Source organism: Amblyraja radiata, chromosome 8 (genome assembly GCF_010909765.2).
Source record: "Amblyraja radiata isolate CabotCenter1 chromosome 8, sAmbRad1.1.pri, whole genome shotgun sequence".
Lineage (NCBI taxonomy): Eukaryota > Metazoa > Chordata > Chondrichthyes > Rajiformes > Rajidae > Amblyraja > Amblyraja radiata.
Window position 1 is genome coordinate 66,291,965 of NC_045963.1, and position 13,710 is coordinate 66,305,674.

A 13,710-nucleotide genomic window follows, 5' to 3' on the forward strand; every position below is an offset into this window, starting at 1 on the left:
CTGTTGTGGTGTTTTCATAGAAGGTAATCTTGTTAACTTTTGGGGTATAGAAATTACAGTTTTGAAGATCATGGCTGAAGCTTAACTTGACAGCTTTGTAAGTAGTACAGGATAGTGGTGGGCCTTAACAGAAATGGGCACTCATGAGAAAAACAATGTAATATATAATCCAAATGCTATAAGAATGCAGGGTGACTTGGACAGGTTGGGTGAGTGGGCAGATGCATGGAGGATGCAGTTTAATGTGGATAAATGTGAGGTTATCCACTTTGGTAGCAAAAACAGGAAGGCAGATTATTATCTAAATTGTGTCAAGGTGGGAAAAGGAGAAGTACAACGGAATCTGGGGGTCCTTGTTCATCAGTTAATGAAAGTAAGCATGCAGGTACAGCAGGCAGTGAAGAAAGCGAATGGCATGTTAGCCTCCATAACAAGAGGAGTTGAGTATAGGAGCAAAGAGGTCCTTCTGCAGTTGTACAAGGTCCTAGTGAGACCACACCTGGAGTATTGTGTGCAGTTTTGGTCCTCTAATTTGAGGAAAGACATTATTGCTATTGAGGGAGTTCAGCATAGGATTACAAGGTTAATTCCCGGGATGGTGGGGCTGTCATATGCTGAGAGAATGGGGCGGCTGGGCTTGTATACTCTGGAGTTCAGAAGGATAAATGGTAAATCATGTCTGACGAATCTTATAGAATTTTTCGAGGATGTAACTAGTAGCGTGGATAGGGGAGAACCAGTGGATGTGGTGTATCTGGACTTCCAGAAGGCTTTCGACAAGGTCCCACATAAGAGATTAGTTTACAAACTTAAAGCACACGGCATTGGGGGTTCAGTATTGATGTGGATAGAGAACTGGCTGGCAAACAGGAAGCAAAGAGTAGGAATAAACGGGTCCTTTTCACAATGGCAGGCAGTGACTAGTGGGGTACCGCAAGGCTCAGTGCTGGGACCCCAGCTATTTACAATATATATTAATGATCTGGATGAGGGAATTGAAGGCAATATCTCCAAGTTTGCGGATGACACTAAGCTGGGGGGCAGTGTTAGCTGTGAGGAGGATGCTAGGAGACTGCAAGGTGACTTGGATAGGCTGGGTGAGTGGGCAAATGTTTGGCAGATGCAGTATAATGTGGATAAATGTGAGGTTATCCATTTTGGTGGCAAAAACAGGAAAGCAGACTATTATCTAAATGGTGGCCGACTAGGAAAAGGGGAGATGCAGCGAGACCTGGGTGTCATGGTACACCAGTCATTGAAAGTGGGCATGCAGGTGCAGCAGGCAGTGAAGAAAGCGAATGGTATGTTAGCTTTCATAGCAAAAGGATTTGAGTATAGGAGCAGGGAGGTTCTACTGCAGTTGTACAGGGTCTTGGTGAGACCACACCTGGAGTATTGCGTACAGTTTTGGTCTCCAAATCTGAGGAAGGACATTATTGCCATAGAGGGAGTGCAGAGAAGGTTCACCCGACTGATTCCTGGGATGTCAGGACTGTCTTATGAAGAAAGACTGGATAGACTTGGTTTATACTCTCTAGAATTTAGGAGATTGAGAGGGGATCTTATAGAAACTTACAAAATTCTTAAGGGGTTGGTAAGGCTAGATGCAGGAAGATTGCTCCCGATGTTGGGGAAGTCCAGGACAAGGGGTCACAGCTTAAGGATAAGGGGGAAATCCTTTAAAACCGAGATGAGAAGAACTTTTTTCACACAGAGAGTGGTGAATCTCTGGAACTCCCTGCCACAGAGGGTAGTCGAGGCCAGTTCATTGGCTATATTTAAGAGGGAGTTAGATGTGGCCCTTGTGGCTAAGGGGATCAGAGGGTATGGAGAGAAGGCAGGTACGGGATACTGAGTTGGATGATCAGCCATGATCATATTGAATGGCGGTGCAGGCTCGAAGGGCCGAATGGCCTACTCCTGCACCTAATTTCTATGTTTCTATGTTTCTAAGGATAAGAGGGGATCTTATTGAAACATAAGATTATTAACGGTTTGGACACGCTAGAGGCAGGAAACACGTTCCCGATGTTGAGGGAGTTCAGAACCAGGGGCCACTGCTTAAGAATAAGGGGTAAGTCAGAACGGAGATGAGGAAACACTTTTGTGCACAGAGAGTTGTGAGTGTGGAATTCTCTGCCTCAGAGGGCAGTGGAGGCCAGTTCTCTGGATGCTTTCAAGAGAGAGTTAGATAGAACTCTTAAAAATAGCGAAGTCAGGGGATATGGGGAGAAGGCAGGAACGGGCTACTGAATGGCGGTGCTGGCTCGAAGGGCCGAACGGCCTACTCCTGCACCTATTGTCTATTGTCTTTTGTCAAATGATAGTCTGCATGGAATGCAAAAGCAAATGAATGCTTGGTTATTTATATACATCTATCTCTCTATCTATCTCTCTATCCCTCTCTCTATCTCTCTCTCTCTATCTATCTCTCTCTCTCTCTCCCGGTTTGCGCAGTCTTTCTATTTGCGCGAATCAGTACGCGGTACGATTGTTTACCAGCTCATTCACCGTTCTCCTGTCCTGCAAGTTTCATTCCGATCGGTGGTCTATTGTAAAAGTCAGCAAGGTTTAAAAATCTTAAAAACCAAGCATGCACAGATCGATCTCCTATCCTGCCAGTCAGCGCCACGATGATTGGTATTTTCTCCTGTCACTCCGCGGGACGATCCGCCCCTTCCTGCGCCATTGCATCTTTACTGGAGCTGAGGATGGCCGGCGGAGGTCTCAAACCCGACACAATTTTCGGAGGGACCGGAAGCAGCCCGGTGCGGGTGATGTTGCCAAACGGAAAGCGGAGAATCGGATCCCGGCGGAGGAGAACGTCCTGTGACCAGCGCCCGCTGTGAGTCCCCATCGCACCGCCAGCTCCAGCCCCTTCCCCTCTGGTCCCCCTCGCTGGCTCCTGCCCCCCTCCCCCGTGATACACCCCTCTCCCCCACAACCCCTGTATTTTCTCCGAGCTCTCCCTCCACCCACACATACAGGTGAGTGGTGGAAACGGGTTGCGTTGGGGGAACGGGTGAGTGGTCGAATATTGCATTGGGGAACGGGTTGCGTTGGGGGACCAGGCTCCCGTGGGGGCTATGGGTGATTGGTGGAATATTGCTTTGGGGGAACGGGTTGCGTTGGGGGAACAGGTTGCGTTGGGGGACCAGGCCACCCGTGTGGCAGGGACCCAACGGGTCCCACTTGGTCAAGTATATATATTACTAAAACTCATTTTGTTTGTTATTCTGTGTGCGTGCGTGTCTGTGATCCCCACAACCCACGACAACATCAACATTTTTTGGACCACCTTACTCACTATTGTCTTGTGTGTTTTTATCCTGTTTCGTTCATATTGATGTTATATTTTACAAGTTGTTCACATTTTTAACTTTACAAAATCCAGTTTGAGAAAGAATTACCTGAACACTGCAGTGGCAGTTACAGCTATGACGTTACAATGGGATCACAGTGTTCCACACGACAATTATATCACAATGGGATCTCATTTACATAAACTGCCCGTGAGCAGTGTTCCAGCCCACAATGACATCTCGATGGGATCAGCAGCTTCCACCTCAAGGGTGGTAGGGAGGGAAGAGGGATTATGGAGGGAGGGAGGCAGTGAGATTAAAAAATAAAATAAAAATCTGTTTTAATCAAATTCTTGGGGGGGAGGATTCATTTACGAAAAAAATAGCAGTTATCATTGTGGGGTGGTGGAATAGGGTAGAGGTTTCTTTTACAAAACAAATTCCTGAATTTTCCTCGTGGGGAGGTGGGATGGGGGTGAGTGTCGAATCTGTCCCCCCCACCCCCACCTCTCCCCTATTCCACCCCGGTGGTGAGCGCCGACGCCATTCCCCCACCACATGGGGGCGATTGATTGGCGACTGAGAGTAGGGGAAAGGAGAGGAGGGAGGGAGTGGGGAAGGGGAGGAGGAGAAATGTTATTTAAACATTGTGTTCAGTGGGGGAGTGAGTTTGGGGAGAGATGAGTGGGGAGCAGAGAGATAGATGTAGAGGAGGGGGGTATGGAGTGGAGAGGGGTTATGGAGGGAGGGAGTGACGGTAGGAGAAAGGAGAGGGAAGGATTGTTGGGGGATGAGGGGAAATGCGCCTGCGCAGTTGGGGGCTATGGGTGAGTGGTGGAATATTGCGTTGGGGGAACGGGTTGTGTTGGAACGGGTGAGTGGTGGAATATTTCATTAGGGGAACGGGGCCCATTACTAAAACTCTCATCTTGTTTGTGATATGCGTGTGTGTTACGGCAGAATGTACTAGCTGCTAATCACGGCCTACGCGAGTCGTACCGATGTACCGTAATTCCAGTTATCCTTTTGACTCCATGGTTAAGTTAAACAAACACCGATTTATTTCCAAACATGTCAGAAACTTACATGCACGGTCAGAAACGATGAAACACGGTAAAACACGGTCCGACACGGTAAGAAAACCGTTTGCCTCCACAGCTAATTTCTATGATTCGTACTCTGCTTCTGTGGCACCATTTTGTTTTCACAGCACCACAGACCACATGGTCTCCAGGAGCGCCCTCTACAGGACATACTATACATTTATCAAACTCACTAAATATTTTTATTCTGGTAATAGAATAAAAGAAATTACAAGATAATTCTTGCCCCATACAGTGTGTGTGGATGAAATCCCAAAACCCCACCAAAACTGTACACCATAACGCTACAATTTTTGGCCCACCTTACTCGCCATTGTCCTGTGATGTAAATGAAACAAGTTTCGTTCAGATTGATGGTATATTGTACGTTATTGACATTTTAAACTTCACAAAAATCACTTATCAAACCACTTTTCCACTTGCCCTGCCTGTCAGCTGCGTTGCAATGATGTCACAATGGGATCCCGAATCTGATTTGCATTAAAAATCACGATTTTCAAAAAACTCAGTTTTAATCAAATTCTTTCATTAACAGCTAACATTGTGTTTAGGTTATTTTTTTTTTTTTTATGCGATTTTTATTGAGAATTTCTTTTTTTTAATTGCAATTTTCATTGTGGGGGGTAGGATAGGGGGGAGTTGACAAGTGGGGGAGCAGGGGATAAAGGGAGAGGAGAGCGGGAGGGAGGGGAAAAAGTGGGGGGAGGTGAGGAGGGTGAGTGGGGGAGGAGTGGGGGAGCAGGGGGATAGAGGGAGAGGAGGAGTGGGGGAGGTGAGGAGGGAGAGTGGGGGAGGAGGGGGGATAAAGGGAGTGGTGGGGGGGAGTGGGGGATAGAGGGAGAGGAGGGCAGTGGGGGAGGTGAGGAAGGAGAGTGGGTTGTTGGGGTAGGGGGGATTTGAGGAGTGGCGGAGCAAAGGGATAGAAGGAGAGGAGGGGGGTAGGGAGAGGGGAGGGAGGGTGTGGGGGAGGGGAGGATGAGTGAGTGTGAAGAAAGGGAGGAAGTGCTGAGGGATGAGGGGGAATGGAGGAGGAGAGGGATAGCGAGGTACTGGAGAGGGGGAGGAGGGGGAAGAGGGAGGAGGGGAGGGGGTGAGGGGAGGAAGTAGAGGAGGGTTGGTGGAGGGTGGGGAGAGGGAGGATAATGGAGGAGAGGTCTAGGGGACTGAAGAGGGAGAGTGAAATGCGTTCACATTGATCTTATATTTTACAGGTTATTGCCATTTTGAACTTTAAAAACGTCACAGTTCCGCTCCCACTTGCCTGTGTAGTTGGGGGAAGGTTGCCGTGACTCACGTCACAATGGGGATCTCTGGCGTCACAACGGGAACCCGTCAGCCATACCTGCACAGTTGGGGGCTATGGGTCAGTGGTGGAATGTTGCCTTGGGGGACGGGCCCAATGGTCTAGTATTCTTTAAACATTGCAGGACAATCTTTTAAGGCAGGTAAGAAAGCATAAGAAAGATCTGGAGCACCAGATAGGGGCAGGGAATGCAAAAGCTAAGGAGTCATAATAACTTATTACCCATCTCTGGTTAGACCTTGGTTGAGCATTATGCATGATTGCAGGTATCATAAAATATGTCAGCACCTTGGAGAGGACATAGAGGAACTTCCCAGCTGATGGCAACAATAGTAATGTGGAAATAATGGAGAAGGGGATTGTTTTTCTTGGAGCAGATAAGATTGGGGAGGTCTTGGGGAGATGTTTAAAATTGAGGGGTTCTGATGAACCAATTAAAAACTTTCTTTCTTCAGTACGGATTATCAAGCAGATGCTCAAGATTTATAATAGGCAAAACATTGGAAGGAAAAGGAAAATGCAGCTTGCAAGTGTGATTAAATCTTTGCACAGTTGCTTTCAAAATACAAACATAGATGTTTGAAAAAGACAAATGGCAGGATTATGGGGTGAAAATGCTGTAGAATCAAATTGGATAGCTCTTCCTAAACTGACACACGCAGTGGACTGTAAGTCTCTTGTATTCTGGGTTTCATTGATTCTAATATGGCAGTTCCAACATACTTTGTTCTTTGCTCTGTGAGATGTTGGTGCAATTTGAAAATATTAAAGACACTGTAAAGACATGCCTTTTTCTGAGGTAAACCTGAGCTGGTGTTGAGATTGGCTGATCTTGCTTGGCCTATAATTCTGTATCTTCTCTGAAGTGAGACACGTGTTTAATGAGACACATGTTTACCATTCTACTGTGTAGGAAAGAACTGCAGATGCTGGTTTAAATTGAAGGTAGACACAAAATGCTGGACTAACTCAGCGGGACAGGCAGCATCTCTGGAGAGAAGGAATGGGTGACGTTTCGGGTCGAGATCCTTCTTCAGACTGATTTTTACTATTCCACTGATAGATGTAAAGTGCTAGAGTAATTCAGCGGGTCAGGCAGCATCTCTAGAGGAAAAGAATGTGACGTTTGGGTCAGGATCCTTCTTCTGCTTTATCACCTTTTACTGGCAGCCTGTTTAAGATCGCATTGTAGTGTTTGTTGATTATATTGTCAGATGGTCATGACTGAATTAATCTGATATGACTGGGTGGGGAGGTAATCAATTAAAAAAAATAGACGCAAAGTGCTGGAGTAAAGCAGTGGATTAGGCAGCATCTCTGGAAAAAAAGGATGGGCCCGAGCCCATTTCTGGAATTTCTTTCCATTTGGGAATCTTCAAGGTTGAGTGCTTCTGCAAAGTTATGGAATTATGTATTAGATTATGTTTAGGGTGAAACTGATTCCTGATGTGTAGAAAGGAACTGCAGATGCTGGTTTACACCGAAGACAGACACAAAATGCTCTCTCGCAACTGCTGACACAAAACGTCACCCATTCCTTCTATGCAGAGATGCTGCCTGACCTGCTCAGTTACTACAGCATTTTGTGTCAATAAACTGATTCCTGATTTCTGTTTACAGTTACAATTAAGGGAGTACTTGGTTTCTTGTTTTTGAGCAGGAATTATTTTTAAGAAAGGAAAGGACAAGATTTTTAATTGTGGATATAGTAGTAGACTGTAAGATGACAGTCAATGGCTGTACTACAGAGAGTACTCCCACACACAATTATAAAATTGAGAGTTAAGAGACAAAGTGGGTGTAAATGCATGCTCTGATTGGTTCCTTGAAATCTGGCATTCCCTTGTGATTTGCAACAGTGCCTCCACATTACATTGGGTAAATTGCTAACTTTGAAGGATTAGTAATTCGTGCATCCACATTTGCAAATGGTACTAAATTAGGGAAGACAGTAAATTATGTTGATCCTATTCATGGTAACAGCAAGCTATAGAGACATGAGTGAAGAAAACAAAGAAAGGTTGAGTTCAACGTCAGAAATGATCTTGCATTCTTGCAATATATTTTATGACAATGTTCCAAAGCACTTTACAACAGATGAAGTACTTTATTTATTTATCTGATGGTCATCATTTATTGTCATTCTCTAATTGGGTGAATCATGAAACCATAGAAATGATCTAATTATAGTGGAGCTATTCAAGCAAAAGGAGAAACAACTTTTTTAATATCAAACAATATTTGCAACCAGCTGTTAAGTTTGTGGAAGCTGGACAATTGGACCTTTCAATACTGAGAGAAATGTTAACAGTCCGAAACACATTTTTCTGTAATGCAAAGCAGTGTCCTCTGTGCATGCATCAAGAAATGCGAGTTGACAAAGGATCAATTTTGATTGTTTATTTACTTTTTACCATGTGTTCTGTTAGGTCATAACGTCATAAGGAATAGTAGAATTGGGCTATTCGGCCCATCGTCCACTCTGCCATTCAATCATGGCATATCTATCTCTCCCTCCTAACCCCATTCTCCTTTCTTCTCTATATAACCTCTGACACCTGTACTAATCAAGGGAGAATTTTATTCCATATCTCAAATTATTGGTGGCGATTTGTGAATTCTGTCAGGGTCCATAACTTGAATGACCTTAGCAGAGATTACCTGCGTCTATAACATCTATTCTTCCTTGGATGATACATCTATGTATGGAATTTGCAGTTAAACATATTAAAATATATATTGTACATTTGGATATGCATGAATTTGTGTTTTGCTTGTTACTACCATTCTTTTAAGTTGTGACTCATCCACAAGTGCTTAACTACTGAATTATGAACTTTGTCCAGATCAACAACTTAATCTAGGCCCAATTACAATAAAGCCTTTCATGTACTGAAACCTAACCTTATTTAGCTGAGCGCTCCTGATTCCCATTTCCACTTGGACTATGTCCATTTAGGATAACTTGATCACTTATCCTTTGCAGATCATGCTTGCATTTCTTGTCTTATTGCTGAATTTAGTTTCACTGATTTCCACCTGGTGTTCAACATATTTATCATTCAAGCTATACATGTTTATGTTTTATTATTTTCCAAATTGTTTGTGTGCTCGTAGTCCATAATTTATCTGAACAAGATTAGCGTTTGCCAGTTTAGCGCAACAACTGAAACTTGACAGTCCCAGTCCACCATCCATCGAGGCTTTAAACCTGGCTAAAAAGGCTCAATCTATCCTTGCCGAGTATTCAGCCACCTGTAATTTGGAAAGTTTGTATTACAGAAAGGTAATAAGTGGTAACAGGAACATGGAACATGCTGAACCTAGGAGAAGGAAGGGCAAATATATCATTTCACTCGCTTCTGCTGAGGGAGTCAGGGATCAGAGCTTGTATATGTCATCGAGTCATACAGAGTGGAAACAGGACCTTCAGCCCAAATTGCGCACACCGACCAACATGTCCCACCTGCCTGCGTTTGGCCCATATCCCTCTAAACCTGTCCTATCCGTGTACCTGTCCAAATATTTCTTAAACGTTGCAATACTACTTGCCTCAACTACCTCCTCCAGCAACTTGTTCCATCCACACGCCACCCACTTTTTGAAAAAATTACCCCTCCAGTCCCTATTAAATCTTTCCCCCTCACCTTAAACCAATGTCGGCTGGTTCTTGATTCCCCTAGATAGACACAAATAGCTGGAGTAACTCAGTGGGTCAGAGCATCTCTGGAGAAAAGGAATAGGTGACTTTTCGGGTTGAGACCCTTCATGGCCCTACTCTGGGCAAGAGATTCTGTGCGTTTATCTAATCTATAATTCCCTCATAATTTTGTATACTTCTATCACCCTTCGTCGTCCTGCGCTCCAAGGAATAGGGTCTCAGCCTGTTTAACCTCTCCCTATAACTCAGGCCCTTGAGTCCTGGCAACTTCCTCATAAATCTGCACCATTTCCAACTTGATAACACCTATAACATGGTGTCCAGAACTGAACCCAATACTCAAAATGCAACCTCATCAATATCTTGTATAACTGCAACGTGACCTCCCAACTTCTATGCTCAATACTCTAATGAAGATCAATGTGCCAAAATCTTTTTTGACTACCCTATCTACCTCTTGTGCCATTTTCAACAAACTATGTAGCTGCACTCCTAGATCCCTCTGCTCTACAACACTCACTGTGTAGGTCCAGTCCATTTTAATCTTCCAAAAATGCCAAAGTACATTTCTCTATACTAAATTCCATTAACCATTCCTCAGCCTAACTGCCCAATTGATCAAGATCCTACTGCAGTTTTTGACAACCACCTTCACTATCTACAATACCACCCACTTTGGTGATTATGGATTTGACGATGGGAAACGAGGTGGGATTTTATTTGTTTTGAGTTGATTAATCTGGTGACCTTTCTTTCTGTCTCTGCAGCTTTTAATTGGTTTTGAATCTGGAACTTTGGTGTTATGGGACCTCAAATCAAAGAAGGGAGAGTACAGATACAGCTACGATGAGGTAAACTTTTGATTGTTATAAAATGTGAATGTAATCACATGAATTGAATAACTGATGAACAGCATTGTAATTTTCCTTGCAATCTTGTTCAGTACAGGTATTTGTAAGGAGTTTAAATTTCCTCCACATGAGTAAGTCAGAAAACCATACTTGTCTCTGTCTATTTGACAACCTCTGCAAATGGTCTATCTAATTTACCATTTCTGTGATCCTGACAGCAGTTTACATGTATTGTCCTCTCAGACAAGTGCACAGATATCTTTTGTTGCCACCACTTTGTCGCCTGAAAGCACAAAATTTACCATGACAGCAGAAATTTTGAATCGCCACTCAACAGTTCAAACCTATTGAAAGTATGACGCCCACAATTACAATCCTTTCTTTAAATTTCAACTTGGCTTTGTTTCAGCATTGTTGAAAAATTCAGGGAAGGTTGAAAAAAGATGCAGTAACCATGTTGAATCCCTGAAATGCAAGTCCTTTAATGAGTGACAGGGAAAAAATTCAAAAAATATCACATCTTCCATTATAAGAGAAATTAACTTTTTCAGGATAGGATGTTGCTGACCTATTCACCTTTTGAACTACTTGGACAAATCAGCATGGTTTAAAATGTTTTAATTAATATTGAGATAGAGTTGGTACAAGTTGTTGTTTCATGTACAGACATTAAATAGATTTTGGAAGGTGATTGCTAGTGTCCAGGATTTCCATTAAAAATCAGCAAGTCCTGGCACCTGTAAGGTTTCTTATGGGCCTGTCCCACTTAGGCGACTTTTTAGGCGACTGTAGGAGACTATGTGGTTGCCACATGGTCGCGGGTGGTTGCCGGGTAGTCGCCTTCATGGTCGTGAGGAGTTCCCGCATTCTGGAAATAGTCACGGCTTCATTCTGGTCGCTGCAAATTTTTCAACATGTTGAAAAATTAGAGGCGACCAGAATGAAGCCGCCATGGAGAGTAGCAAGAATTCTCGTGCCATAGATGCAGTGGTAGTGGGTTGCCAGAAGGTCGAAGGTTGTCGTAAGTTCTCGTTTGTTGTAGCCAGTGCTGACTGGTGAATTTCATTGGCCCATTTGGGGGAAAAAAAGGTAAGCAGTAGTTTTCAGAACCAAGGATAACCGACCGGTAATGTTAATGTCCACTGAGCTTCACAGCTGTGTATCTCTGACTTCTTAAAAGTTGGTTCCACTCCTTCTCCCCCCCTCTTTTAAAGGACTTAGGTGACCCTTCCCGTACACTGTGCTTTCACCGTCTTAATTACAGCCCCAACTTTCCTGTTCATCGCGGTGTGTGTCTGCATCACATTGGCTTTGCACTTCAGACAGCTTGCCCCCCGCTTGCCCTGTCCCCCGCCTGCATAATGGGCTGGTGAAGGAAGCTGTGTATGTGTGTGTGTGTGTTCCACTCTGACAGTCGCCGTTCCAGTCGCCGGTTTTTCAGGTGACTTGACAGTCGTCGGCAGTCGCCTGAAAAATCGCCTAAGTGGAACAGGCCCATAAGTCTTTTCAATGGTATTTATTTAACATCGTTTAAGATTTTCCTGGGACAGTTTTCAGCATTTTAATAGGGTTTTCTTATTTCTTTTCCATTAGCAACTTTGTCACATATTTCACCATTATGTGATCCCTGTGCAATATATTTTTGAAAGTATTAGCTTTGAGGCAGTCTCTTTCTCCAAGTCCTCGCTATGGGGTAAAATATTGTATTTAAATCCAAGACCTGACACAGCCACGTTCCATCTGAATATGACCCAAACGGTCTGAAGAAGGGTCTCGACCCGAAATGTCACCTACTCTTTTTTTCCCAGAGATGCTGTCTGACCCGCTGATTTACCTCAGTTTTTTGTGTCTATCATCGCAAATGCCTGTAATATCTTCTGACCCAAACCTGATACATTGTGCTATGGTCAGGTTCCAGACATTAAATGGCTAACATTTATTCTAACATTCATTTATAATTTATTATAATTTATAGAGGTTGAATGCATATATTTAACTCGACACACTTTCAAAGGAATTTGGCCTTTCTTTGTATATAATCTAGCCAAAATTTAATTTGCATAGTCAGGTCCTGATGAGTACAAGCAAGATCTTCATTTTGGTTACTTTTAATATTTGTAATTAACTTTGCAAGTAATATTTTTCTCGAACTTATTCTCTGCACTGCTAAGCAGAATTTCCATTTTCTGGTTCTTCATATTCCATCTTGAGAGCATGAAAAAGACTTTGCATTTTAATCAATTTCTCATCCAATTCCTTAACCTGTTCTAATCTCTCACAGTTGCTCAGTTTCAGCAGCCCATGCTCTGCAGTTCCTCTCAATTTGCCTGCTCTTACCTCTTCTCCTTTACCTACCACTCACTGACATTGGAAATAGCTTTATTTTAGTATTATCGGCATATTTCATTTTTGGTAATTGCTAACTGCTTAGGGTAGGGATGGGCCTGTACAAGATGGCAGCAGGTCTTATCAAGTGACGCAATGGTGCAGCTAGCAGAGCTGCTGCCTCACGGCTCCAGAGGTCGATACTGATCTGGGGTGTTGCGTATGTTGAATTTGCATGTTCCCATTGTGACTGCATGGGTTTACTCTTGAGTTATGCAGTTTCTTCACACTTCCCAAAGGCGTGTAGGTTAATTGGACATTGTAAATTGTTCCTAAAATGTAGGCGAGTGCTAGAATTTGAAAATAATAGAATAAAAAACTGGGATTAATGCTGAATTTGTGTAAATAATCCATGTGGGCCAGTAGGTCTGTTTCTGTGCTGTATCTCTATATGCCTCTGATCCCAATCTGTCTCTTGTGATATTTCGGGTTGGGTCCCTTCTTTCAGCTGATTGTTGTAGTGGGGGAGTAAGCTGTGTCTTACCTCCTCTGTACCCTTCATCATTCCTACGTTCCTTCCTGGACTTTGCCTTCTCTATCCTGATCTCTTCTCGTGCCCTCTATTCTCTTACTTCATCTCTTCTGGTGATACACAGAATTACCAAGAATTAGGATTTAAGTATTGGCTCTTACCTAAGAAAACCTACAACCAATTTTAAGGCACAAAACTGTATTTTCAGTATCTCACATACACTGCTACGGTATACCTATTGAAAACAGCAAAATATTTTATGCATCTTTATTAGTTTAGTTGTAAACATTGGTGTCTACCGTGGAATGTTGAGTACATTTTGTTTTTCATTCAAACCACCCCTAAATTGCTGAAAAGAATAAGGTTAATTTTTACAATTTGCATTTCAGATTCAGTTTGGGGATTTTTGTTTCGTTTGAATGATGTAATTATTTCAGTTATTTAAAAAAAAAAAAAAATGTGAGAATTTTTCCAGGTAATTCTTCTAGAGAGGGAATTGCGCATGTGCCCTATTTCCATATCAGTTATTAAAGTAATATATTTAGATCTGCTTCTAGGATTGCCAAGATTTTTAAGAAAGGAGGGAGAAAGAAAACAGGGAATTATAGACCATTTAGCCTTACATTGGTTGTG

At 43.1% G+C, this 13,710-nt stretch overlaps 1 protein-coding gene across 6 annotated transcripts in view; it reads left to right on the plus strand.

Moving 5' to 3' along the window:
* Positions 1-13,710, plus strand: part of stxbp5 (syntaxin binding protein 5) — a 245,187-nt gene that overhangs the window by 98,341 nt on the left and 133,136 nt on the right. For all 6 annotated transcript variants that reach the window (XM_033026117.1, XM_033026118.1, XM_033026119.1 and 3 more), the window contains exon 7: positions 10,137-10,220. In XM_033026117.1, the coding sequence (XP_032882008.1) occupies positions 10,137-10,220 (84 nt within the window). The remainder of the gene's footprint in view (positions 1-10,136; positions 10,221-13,710) is intronic.